We start from the raw sequence: 12,553 nt of genomic DNA, 5'->3' as shown, positions 1-12,553 counted from the left end.
CAGAGCACTCTGTTTTAGTTTAATAGCAGTTGGGTAAATAAGAATCGTACGTTTCCTGAATGAATACAAACAGTGATTAATGTGCTAGCAGCAAATTTAAACAGAAAATCAAAACACACTATATGTCAAAGAAATGTTGCTGATTTCGTACACAAAAATCATCTAAATGAAGTGTCAAACTCAAGGCCTGGGGTGGGGGAAATCAATCAGCCAGTGTGAACTTGCAAAAAATAATATGGAAATGAGCTGCAGTACCTGCTACTCAAATTTCACATTATCTAGCACAGCAGACGTGTACTGCACCAGCTGCCCGCACCATTGAACAGCGCACGCAGGCTCGCACCTTCAGTGCTGAAACGCTGGTTAAAATCATCGCCTATCATCTGTGGATGATGCAAGTCAGACAAATGTCTAAAGTAAGATTCAGACATGCGTCAGCCTTTAGTGTGATTCAGTAATTAGCCCCAAATCTCAAAACGTATCTTTCGGTTTAGCGACCTATAAATATGTTGGAAAAGAAAAGAGCCAATGAAGCACAACAGAGATGAGACTAAGGACATGTATATTCCTAGAGGATAAGATGCAGTTTCATTTCTAAAATCTGCCCTTTTGTTATGTATTTGATATTTGGAAAAGAGATCTAACTTGTATAAGGGGTTGCGTGTCTATGTTCGGTCAACTAGTATGTGTAATTGAGAGGGGAAAAAAAAGTTTAAGAAATAATCAGTTAGTGCAGCACACTTCATCAGTGTTGTAGTCGAGTCACTAAACCTCGAATCCGAGTCAAGTCCAAGTCATTAAAGAAAATTTCGAGTCGAGTCCAACACTCCAACCGCACCGTTTGACGGTGGCCGTTTCCGTGCCGTTAACATTAGTTTGTTCCTGAACATGACGTATGAACAGGTGAGTGCGCGTTCTCTTTGTCAGGGAGTGTGAAGTATTCTGTCAGAGATGGTTGGGAGACGGATGGAAGTGCAGGAGGTGTGTTTATTAATACAAGTGAAGACAAACGATCCAGAACGGCAGGCAAAATCGTAAAAACTGACAATAGGTCGAGCGAGGCACAAACAGGCTATCGTAGACTCGGCAGAATCAAAGACGAGAAACAGGAAATCCGGGATCAGGAACCCAAACAAGGAAATAAGGCTCGGTAATGTGTCAGCAACGCAACTCAATACTTCACAAAGTGAGTGTGTTTTCACAGTTTTTACATCGGCACGTTGATTGTTCCTTAATCCTGTGTAGGTGCGAGTTGTTTACGGTGCGTGCACGAGAGTCCACTTGGTGCGCGCGCTGTCCGGAGTGCGCCTGAGAGTCTGTCTGATGCACATGCCAAGGCACGCAGGTGTGACACTCTTGCATGAAATTAGTACAAAAATTAATGGAGATATAAATATCTTATGCCAAATTATGGCATGTTACAAAAAGATAAAAGAAGAAAAATCAGAGTCCTCGTCTCCAATTTACGAGTCCAAGTCAAGTCACAAGTCGGATTCAAGTACTACACACATACACCATTAAAGCAAAAAGCGCCCCCACCAAAAAAAAAAAAAAAAAAAAAAAAAAAAACACCCCACACTTTCCAAGCATAGATTTACACAATATGAATATCAACATTTTATTACGCTGTTGCTGTCAGCCTTTTAGGATTGTTTGTGACTTGGGAGTCCTCTGGACTACATGTTCTTCCTGGGTCCTCATGGGCTTCCAATAGATTAACCGGCAATTCTAACGTCCCCTTAGGCGTGCGTGCGAGCGACCCTGAGCAGGATGAAATGGTTACTTAAGATACAACCCCGATTCCAAAAAAGTTGGGACAAAGTACACATTGTAAATAAAAACGGAATGCAATGATGTGGAAGTTTCAAAATTCCATATATATTTTATTCAGAATAGAACATAGATGACATATCAAATGTTTAAACTGAGAAAATGTATCATTTAAAGAGAAAAATTAGGTGATTTTAAATTTCATGACAACACCACATCTAAAAAAAGTTGGGACAAGGCCATGTTTACCACTGTGAGACATCCCCTTTTCTCTTTACAACAGTCTGTAAACGTCTGGGGACTGAGGAGACAAGTTGCTCAAGTTTAGGGATAGGAATGTTAACCCATTCTTGTCTAATGTAGGATTCTAGTTGCTCAACCGTCTTAGGTCTTTTATGTCGTATCTTCCGTTTTATGATGCGCCAAATGTTTTCAATGGGTGAAAGATCTGGACTGCAGGCTGGCCAGTTCAGTACCCGGACCCTTCTTCTACGCAGCCATGATGCTGTAATTGATGCAGTATGTGGTTTGGCATTGTCATGTTGGAAAATGCAAGGTCTTCCCTGAAAGAGACGTCGTCTGGATGGGAGCATATGTTGCTCTAGAACCTGGATATACCTTTCAGCATTGATGGTCTCTTTCCAGATGTGTAAGCTGCCCATGCCACACGCACTAATGCAACCCCATACCATCAGAGATGCAGGCTTCTGAACTGAGCACTGATAACAACTTGGGTCGTCCTTCTCCTCTTTAGTCCGAATGACACGGCGTCCCTGATTTCCATAAAGAACTTCAAATTTTGATTCGTCTGACCACAGAACAGTTTTCCACTTTGCCACAGTCCATTTTAAATGAGCCTTGTCCTAGAGAAGACGTCTGCGCTTCTGGATCATGTTTAGATACGGCTTCTTTGAACTATAGAGTTTTAGCTGGCAACGGCGGATGGCACGGTGAACTGTGTTCACAGATAATGTTCTCTGGAAATATTCCTGAGCCCATTTTGTGATTCCCAATACAGAAGCATGCCTGTATGTGATGCAGTGCCGTCTAAGGGCCCGAAGATCACAGGCACCCAGTATGGTTTTCCGGCCTTGACCCTTACGCACAGAGATTCTTCCAGATTCTCTGAATCTTTTGATGATATTATGCACTGTAGATGATGATATGTTCAAACTCTTTGCAATTTTACACTGTCGAACTCCTTTCTGATATTGCTCCCCTATTTGTCGGCGCAGAATTAGGGGGATTGGTGATCCTCTTCCCATCTTTACTTCTGAGAGCCGCTGCCACTCCAAGATGCTCTTTTTAAACCCAGTCATGTTAATGACCTATTGCCAATTGACCTAATGAGTTGCAATTTGGTCCTCCAGCTGTTCCTTTTTTGTACCTTTAACTTTTCCAGCCTCTTATTGCCCCTGTCCCAACTTTTTTGAGATGTGTTGCTGTCATGAAATTTCAAATGAGCCAATATTTGGCATGAAATTTCAAAATGTCTCACTTTCGACATTTGATATGTTGTCTATGTTCTATTGTGAATACAATATCAGTTTTTGAGATTTGTAAATCATTGCATTCCATTTTTATTTACAATTTGTACCCCTGTCCTAACTTTTTTGGAATCGGGGTTGTACATGAATGGAGGAATATTTGGACTTTTTTTTAATTAAGGGGAGACGACGCCTTTAATCGGCCACTTGTTCTTTGCGAATACGACCCCGCTATGTTTATGGGTCTGTCTCAAACTGGGTACTGTGGGGGTACCCCACTAAATATACTCAGTCAGTAAACTATACGGTTTTGAACGGTGATGTTGGTTTTAATTTGAAATAAAATGAAAGAAATACAGATAAAACTGAATCTTTGATGTGAATACGCTATTCAGAATTTGGCAAAAATTCTGCAGATTTGTGGAAAAATGGCAGCTTGATCTGGGACATGATAAATGGTTGACTACATCGCATTCCCTTAAAAAGGTTGCAGTCCACTGAAAAGTCTACATTTATCACGAATTGTATTTTAAGTTGTAACTTTATACACCTAAGGATTGGTGCGCTCACAGAATAATCATAAACGTAATAAAACATCATGCAAAATATTTGATCACCGTTGTAACTCCATTTTCCGCAGACCCAAAACCAGTACGATCGTGTGTTTTGATCTAAACGGAAAGCCTCAAGGTCAAGGTCACTACCTCACCAAAAGTAGTAACTTAAAATCACTGCGCCATATAAAAATTTAGTTATAAATCTGCGGTTTTGTTTTTTAAAACGAAAGCTGAAAGTTAGGTATAGAACATTTCTTACAGAATGTTATGATGGTAGCTGGTCTTGTATGAATTTCTGAGCTATAAAATGAGTCGTGGTCTATTTTTTACCGTAGCGTGTTATTTGTATGTGGGGAAGGACACACATTAACAATTTGCATGTGTAGAACGGAATTTTCCACTCCAACAGTTAGAAGTTGATCGTGCTTCCATTTGCGGTCTTTCTGTTACGCGGGTGATCTGTTCGAACGTTATTGCTGAAAAGGTGAGTTTTGAGAGTTTTATTTTGTTTTAGTCTTGCAGTATAAGGCAATAGAATGTTTCTTTTTCAGTGTTTGCGTATTTTTGGCCAATATTTTGCAACCATGGTCAATTTAGATCGAACTTTTGATAGAATCTACGGCCAGTCATTTTGCCCCGCCCCGTCCGGTGCGGTAGTGATGTCCCGTTGCTCGCGCACCGCAGCAGAGACCCGCGCGACCTTCAACTGGTACAGTCGCTGTTCTTTTACCACCACCGTTATTCTCATCTTTCCGGGGTGTTCTTGATTTTTTCTTTTCCATTGTGTCCCATTTCGCCATATCAAATACCCAAAATGTATCATATTATTCATATTTAAGTGAATAATCAATTCAGTCATCAGAACTTGGCATTTTTAACCCAAGCAATCAAAAAGAGGAAATTTATTCAATATTTTCACTCATCTGTAAAGGAGGGGCTGTAATTCTTCATGATGTAGTTATTTTATATGTAAATCAAATTTTACAAAAGCATTTGAACTGTAATAAAAAAAAAAAGTTTCCACAGTGGAGGCCAGATACTATCTTTATTCTTATTAAACATGACAAAGGAAACACTGAGTGTTAGGTAAATGCAAAAAAAAAAAAAGAAGCAAAATTAGAAAATTTATTTTTTGACCATAATGTCCCAAATGAGAGACCAGTTTCTGAGACAGACCCATATACATTTGTCTAATATTTGCTCCAGTACTCGTCCTGGAGTCTCCCCCCCCCCCCAACCTGATCAACAGCAGGTGAGCAATTCCCATGGCCAAGAATTCCCCTCTCTAAAACCCGTTTACAGAAAATTTAAATCAAGCTGTTGTGGCGATCACCACACATTTAGACGAGATATTACAAACATCTTCGTGATTTCACCAGACTTGAAAAATGTCTAAAAATCGGTCCTTCTGCTTTCTCTTCATCTACGTGTCATACATGGAACTTTTGAGTCGAACATGCCTGATGTTTCCTTTCCTCCCTGGATGCCCACGAAATGCCTGAGGCCACTTCTGATCATTACAACAGAATAACCGTGAGAAAACGGAACCGATCAGTCGAAATAATTCAAAACACAACTATGCTGGCAAAACATTTTCAATTTCACTTTACAATTTATGATCTGTGCCTTATGATGTCGCTGGATTGATGTGGCTTGCTTTTTAAACACTCGAATATCCATGGCTGTGAAAATGGTGACTACTCAGCACAGAGGCTTGGCATTAAAAAAAAAAAAGTAAAATAAAAACGCAAATTATATCCCTTGATCATGCTATACATGATAGTAACATACAATTTAATTATTTATTACTGCATTATGCATTCTCTCACCTGACAGCGCCCTTTCAGACACGGCCATCGCTCACAGGTCCACATCTTTGTCTCCCACACCCTGCAGGTGCACACACACACACACACACACACACACACACACACACACACACACACACACACATACCTCTGTAAATTATTCAAAAAGGCCAATTTTTAGACAAGTTAATTTTAGACCAACTAAAATCTACAAAGACTCAGAAGGGAGATTTATTATAGTAAACGGATCTATTAATGGAATACAAGTGTCTTTTATGAACATACATGCTCTGAACAAGGATGAGCCTGGTTTTATAAATATGGCCTTTTCTACAATACCACTGGCACAGCTCTGGTATTTTGCTATTAAGAGGGGATTTCAACTGTGTTGTGTCTCGGCGTATGGACCGACAACCTCCCTCAAAAATTCTCATGACCAAAACAAGAACACTAAAAACACTTGTTGAAAGACTTTGGTATGATGAATATTTGGAGAAGTAAATTGCCCAAAGATAGAGAATATAATTTATTTTTTTTTAATTCACACAGGCATTCATCCTGTTATAGAATTAGTTTTTACCCCCAAAGCAGAAATACATAGAAGAGAAGACAGTGGGGAAATAGATCACAGGCCAACACCCAAAAACTGGAGATTGAATGCGTCACTTTTAAATTAATAAGGCATTTGTCACATTTGTAACAACTGAGCTGAGAAACTGTGGGGAAGCCATGGCCTAAAGGTTACAGAAGCAGCTTTGGGACCAAAAGGTCACCGGTTCAATTCCCTGGGCTGGCAGGAATTGCTGAAGTCTCTTGAGCAAGGCACCGAATCCCCCAACTGCTCCCCAGGCTGCTCTGGGTATTTTGTACTTCACTCTGGATAAGTGTATCTGCTAAATGCCTGTAATATAATGCAATGAGAAACTGTCAATACAAATATGTCACCTGAGATATCACCGCTCACTCTGTGGGACTGTGCAAAAGCATATCACACACAGTGGATATAAAAAGGTGTGCATACCCCGTTAAAAAGATATGCTTTTCTGATGTAAAATAAAGAAACCGCAATAATTCATTTCAAAATATTTCCCACCTTTAATGTGACCTATAACCTGTACAATTCAATTTAAAAAAAAAAGTACAATAAGCTGGTTGCATAAGTGTGCACACCCTTAAACTAATACTTTGTTGAAGCACCTTTTGATTTAATTACAGCATTCAGTCTTTTTGGGTCGGAGTCCATCAGCCTGCCGCATCTAGACTTGGCGATATTTGCCCACTCTTCCTTGCAAAAGCGCTCCAAATCGGTCAGATTGCGAGGGCATCTCTTGTGCACAGCCCTCTTCAGGTCACCCCACAGAGTTTCAATTGGATTTAGGTCTGGGCTCTGGCTGGGCCGTTCCAATTGAGGTTTTTCACCTGACGTCACAGGGTCACGTGACGCCCCGGTGTCCGCCATTTTGAACGTCAAGCTAGCTAATGTCAACATAGTACCTAGTATGTTACTGTAGCAACGTTTACGTTCAGTCATTTGGATGACTGTTAAAACCTTTCAGTCTCAAGTTTTTCCTTTACTGTATTTACTAGTTTACTGAGCTAGCGCGCTCCGGGGCAGGCTGGCCAGCCTGCCCCGGAGCGCGCTAGCTCAGTAAACTAGTAAATACAGTAAAGGAAAAACTTATAACGGGCCATGTCTCAACAGACTAAGAAGTTATTTCAATGACATTTAATAACATTTTGTTTATCCTGAGGACCGAAAGTAAATGAAAATGTGAACAAACCTTAGCTGTCAGTGAACAATCCTGGTGGAAGCAGGTAAACGTCGTTCTCTAAGCCTGCTAACCTCAATTTTTGCAAATACCTCTCCCTCTGCTCGCCCTGTAAATGCTCTACGTCGCTGGATAGTGAAGGTGTTTTCTGCATCTCGCTCCTTTTTCTTTTATGTTTTTCGTTTGTCGCCTTCCTCGCATTTAAACTGATTCGAGCCGTGACGTCCAAAATGGCAGCCTCACATGACTTGGTCATGTGGGTGAAAAACCTCAAAACCTTTTTGGGGTCGTTGTCGTGCTGAAAGATGAAATTCCTCTTCAGCTTTCCAGCAGACACCTGAAAGTTTTGGGCCAAAATTGACTGGTATTTAGAACTGTTCATAATTCCCTCCACCTTGACTAAAGCACCTGTTCCAACTGAAGAAAAACAACCCCAAAACATGATGCTGCCACCACCATGCTTCACCGTGGGTATGGGGTTCTTTTGGTGATGTGCAGTGGTGTTTTTGCGCCAAACGTACCTTTTGGAATCGTGGGCAAAAAGTTCAACCTTGGTTTCATCAGACCATAACACATTTTTTCACATGCTTTTGGGAGAGTTGATGGGTTTTTTTTTGGAAAATTTAGCCGGGCCTGGATGTTTTTCTTTGACCCTACCCCATAGTCCAGACATATGGAGAATACAAGAGATTGTAGTCACATGTAATACACAACCAGTACTTGCCAGAAATCCCTGCAGCTCCTTCAGTGTTGCTGTCGGCCTCTCTACAGCCTCCCTGACCAGTTTTCATCTTGTCTTTTCATCAATTCTGGAGGGACGTCCAGTTATCAGTAATGTCACTGGTGTCCCATATTTTCTCCACTTCTTGATGATGGTCTTCACTGTGCTCCACAGTACATCTAATGCCGAGTAAATGTTTTGGTACCCTTCTCCTGACTGATACCTTTCAACAATGAGATCCCGTCGATGCTTTAAGCTCTCTGTGAACCCTGGCTTTTGCTGGAGGATGCAACTGAGTAAATGTCTGAACTTTATTTGGGGTTAATCGGAGTCATTTTAATTGATGGCAGACGCGAACCCAAAAAGACTGAATGCTGTAATTAAATCAAAAGGTGGTTCAACAAAGTATTAGTTTAAGGGTGTGCACACTTATGCAACCAGCTTACTGCATGTTTATTTTTTATGTTTTCCCCCCCAATGGATTTGTTTTTCCATTGAATTGTACAGGTTATGTGTCACATTAAAGGTAGGAAAAGTTTTGAAATTATTTATCGTGGTCTCAATATTTTACATCAGAAAAACTTATCATTTAAACAGGGTGTGTACACTTTTTATATCCTATGTATATACGCGTGCGTGTGAATATTTTTATATATATATATATATATATATATATATATATATATATATATATATATATATATAAAATGTGTGTATTTATATATCAGTCACAATCAGAAATATTCAATCCCCTCACCTCAAAAGACAGTGATGTGGATGAAAGAAAATGACAAATGACAAAAAACAGCAAAAATTATTTATTGATACATATTTGAGTTATTTTGACAACAGAAACTGACTTAACTTTGAAGTTCAAATGAAAATCTTTTAACACACGTGCATGTGCACTATTCTTCAACCCTTAGCTTCAGTACTTTGTGGAGCATCCTTTAGCTTTTATAACTTCTAACAAACATTTTCGGTAAGTGCTGACAAGCTTCTTACACCTCTCGATTGGAATCTTTGCCCATTCTTCATGTGCAAAAGCCTCTAACTCAGTGATGTTTGATGGCTTACATGCTGCAACTGCCTTCTTTAAATCCCACCAAAGATTTTCAATCGGATTTAAATCTGGTGACTGAGAAGGCCACTCCAGGATCTTTTTCTCAACCAACCTTTGGTTGACTTGGAGGTGTGCTTGGGATCATTGTCTTGCTGGAAAGTCCATTGATCACCAAGGTTTAATTTGTCAACAGAAGGCATCACATTCCTCTTTAAAATGGCCTGGTATTTCTGGGAATCCATGATGCCAGGTACACGATCAAGATTGCCAGTTCCTGCCACAGAAAAACAGCCCCACATCATCAATGACCCACCTCCATGCTTGACTGTGGGGATGGTATTCTTCTGGTCATAAGCCTGGCCTTTCGCAAGCCAGACACACCGCTGGTCCATGCTTCCAAACAGTTCTAGTTTGGTTTCATCAGTCCATAGAACTGTGCCCCAAAATTCTGTAGTCTTATCCAAATTCCTCCTGGTATATTCTAGTCGACTTTTAATGTTCCTTGTGGTCAAGAGTGGAGTGCATCTTGGAGTCCGGCCATGAAATCTTTGTTTATTCAGTGCACGTCTTATAGTTGCCACTGAAGCACTTGTACGAGCCTTCATCATGTCATCCTGAGGTGTCTTGCACTCACATGGGGGTTTTTCTTAGTTGTTCTGACTAAGTGGCTAAGGACCCTTGATGAAATTTTGGGCTTTCTTCCACAGCCAGGCAGGTTTGCAGCTGTTCCATAAGTTTTAAACTTCCTTATAATGCTCCCAGTGGTGTCTCATGGAATGTTAAATTTTTTGGAAATCATCTTATACCTGAGGCCCTTTAGGTGTGATGAAAAAAATCTCCTCTCTCAGCTTTTGTAGAAGCTCCTTTGTCTTTCCCATGATTGCAACAGACCTTGAATACTTATATGGGTGGGGTCTATATACAGTATGCATCACAGCTAAAGCAAATGAAGGATCATTATAGAACTCCCAAAGGCTTAATTATGTTTCAGCTCCACTTTAGGCCATAAAAACTGTCAGAAAGCTTTAAAAACAATATTATAGGGGTTGAATAATTGTGACATGGCTATCTTAACAAAATATACTGTTACACACAAATACTACATCATGCATTTTCTGTGTTGATTTTATGTATCACTCAACTCATAAAGAAGTCATCCAAAGCAGAATCTTGCTCTTTGAAAAAACTTTAATTGATAAATCCTTAAAATCTTTAGGGAGTTGAATATTTCTGATTGCAACTGTACACACACACACGCGTGTGCCGAAGGATCCCCGAATGTAAATGCACTTTTTAAGTCTCGGTGAAGGCTATGTCGAGCCACTGTGTTGATGCTCATGTTCATTTCGCTGTATAAGAATGAGCACCTTGCTGCAGTTGTGAAATTAAATTTTTTTTTTTTTTAATTCTTACCTTCGTGGGAATTAAGTGAGCAGACCATAGGGTTTTCAACCTCTCCGTTCAACACCGAGTCCCGCTGAATGTCCCGTCCCCCCCCCCCATTTTCCCCTTCTACATTTAGAAATCTCTCGAGTCCCCCCGATAATGAATTACTTTTGGTAAATTTTTTTTTTTTTTTTCCAAAATGATTTGCACATCCAAAAACGTAGCAAAACCTTCCCATACTGATTAAGAACTAACTCGTCTGAATGAAGCACTACAAGTGTGTCTCCTGTCATGGCGGCGTAGTTACTGTTGCTGGGGGGGTGTCACACGACGGTTCAAAGCCTCTAAGCAGATTCTACCGTAACTGGATCCATTAACCACTTGCCCACAAAATAAGAAATTTTTCTTGTCCTTTTTTCAGTGAGGTAATATTTTCAAGATTGAAAATATGGTATTTGGTCTTCTAAAACAGCACGTGTCATTTAAAAATACACTGAGTATATCAATAAAAGATTTTTAAAGAATAAAGTTCTATTTCTTTGACATATCTGACAGACATAACTCCCATTTTAAAAATCACTTTCATTATCCCTGTTGCTATCGTCAGTGAATTTCTGTCAGATGACCTGACGATAGACTCAGCCATTATGGATCTTTGGTAGTTATTGTGTGGAAGCAGGCTTTATCATTTTGGGGTGTCAACAGATAGAGTTGAAATAGATTAACAGCGAAAAAACTATTTCAATCACGAGAGAAGCACACAGTTATTTTTAAAAAATGCTATCGTCAGTCTGTCAGTCAAATGCACCTGATGATAGCAAAATTCAAGCCCTCACCACGCACATGTTGACTGACGCAAAGAGGAAATTCTACTGCGCATGATTTTTGTGACAGCAGACATTTACTTCTGGGCAAGACTTGGAGTTCTGACAGCTAGATTTCATCAAATAAATCAAGGTAAGATTTTCAGTCAGCTATCCTGACGATAGAAATTTTTGACGATAGAAACATTGAGAATATATGTGGCAGATCACAGAATCCAGGGACACATGTCTGCCCGGGGGCATTTTGAGTTATTGACAGATTCAGAAAGTACAGTTTCTAAGCTTTCCAATGATGCCTTCCATGTGGAGATCTGACAATATTTGAAGAATGTGTGGCCTTTTGAAAGTGTATACTTCTTAAAACAGAAAAGGGAGAAAATCGCCCTCAAAGTTTTCCATCTCAGCTACTCTGGGTGTAGGGCGGGCACATAATGATGCTCATTTGCATGACATTAAGGAAAGCCCTACCCCCTACTAGCTAGCACGATGCTACTTTCATGTAAACAAAGATCACCACGTCAATTTTCCTTCCATGCAAAGTATGCCCAACACAATTATGAAGTACAAAAATAAGTCCTAAAGTATACTTTAACATTTTGTGGTTGAAAAATTACTCACACCGTAAGAAAGATAGATAGCACGATGATAACACAACTAACACAACACTAGTTTCATGTAAAGCCTCGGTCACAACCGGCCGTATGTGCTCCTGCGGCCGGTCTACACGCAAGAAACGCACGGAGAGCGCGCATGAAACACACGAGAGCGCGCGTGTGATGTGCTGATTTTCGAGCCGCAGAGGTTCTTTGTCATGTCAAACAAACTCTACGGGCGCTTACGTTTTTTTCAGATTGCAAGACAAACTTACGGCCAACACGCGTCTTTCTCTGTGAAAAAAAAAAAAAACGCAGCGATTTGGGAAACGCCAAAAATCACACGGCCAAAAAATCGTACGTCCGGTTGTGACCTAGGCTTAACCAACACTCACAACACTCTCCGTTACATGCAAAAATAACCACACAGCCTTAGATTAATAAACTCACCCCATCAGAAAGAGAAACGGCGCCTTGCACACACCAATGCCTCCGATGGAATGTAATCCTAGAACGGTCCGTGTATCATCCGATCATTCAAGTATTCCATTCAATCTGGAAAACGAGGTTGCGGG

At 40.2% G+C, this 12,553-nt stretch overlaps 1 protein-coding gene across 2 annotated transcripts in view; it reads right to left on the bottom strand.

Annotated features, from left to right (window-relative positions):
• Window positions 1–12,553, bottom strand: part of aaas (achalasia, adrenocortical insufficiency, alacrimia) — a 104,473-nt gene that overhangs the window by 25,849 nt on the left and 66,071 nt on the right. For both annotated transcript variants that reach the window (XM_060931708.1, XM_060931709.1), the window contains exon 11: window positions 5,644–5,704. In XM_060931708.1, coding sequence (XP_060787691.1) covers window positions 5,644–5,704 — 61 coding nt within the window. The remainder of the gene's footprint in view (window positions 1–5,643; window positions 5,705–12,553) is intronic.

This window comes from Neoarius graeffei, chromosome 10 (assembly GCF_027579695.1).
Source record: "Neoarius graeffei isolate fNeoGra1 chromosome 10, fNeoGra1.pri, whole genome shotgun sequence".
NCBI lineage: Eukaryota > Metazoa > Chordata > Actinopteri > Siluriformes > Ariidae > Neoarius > Neoarius graeffei.
The sequence above is the reverse complement of the archived record's forward strand: the minus strand, read 5'-3'. Positions and strand labels throughout refer to the sequence as shown.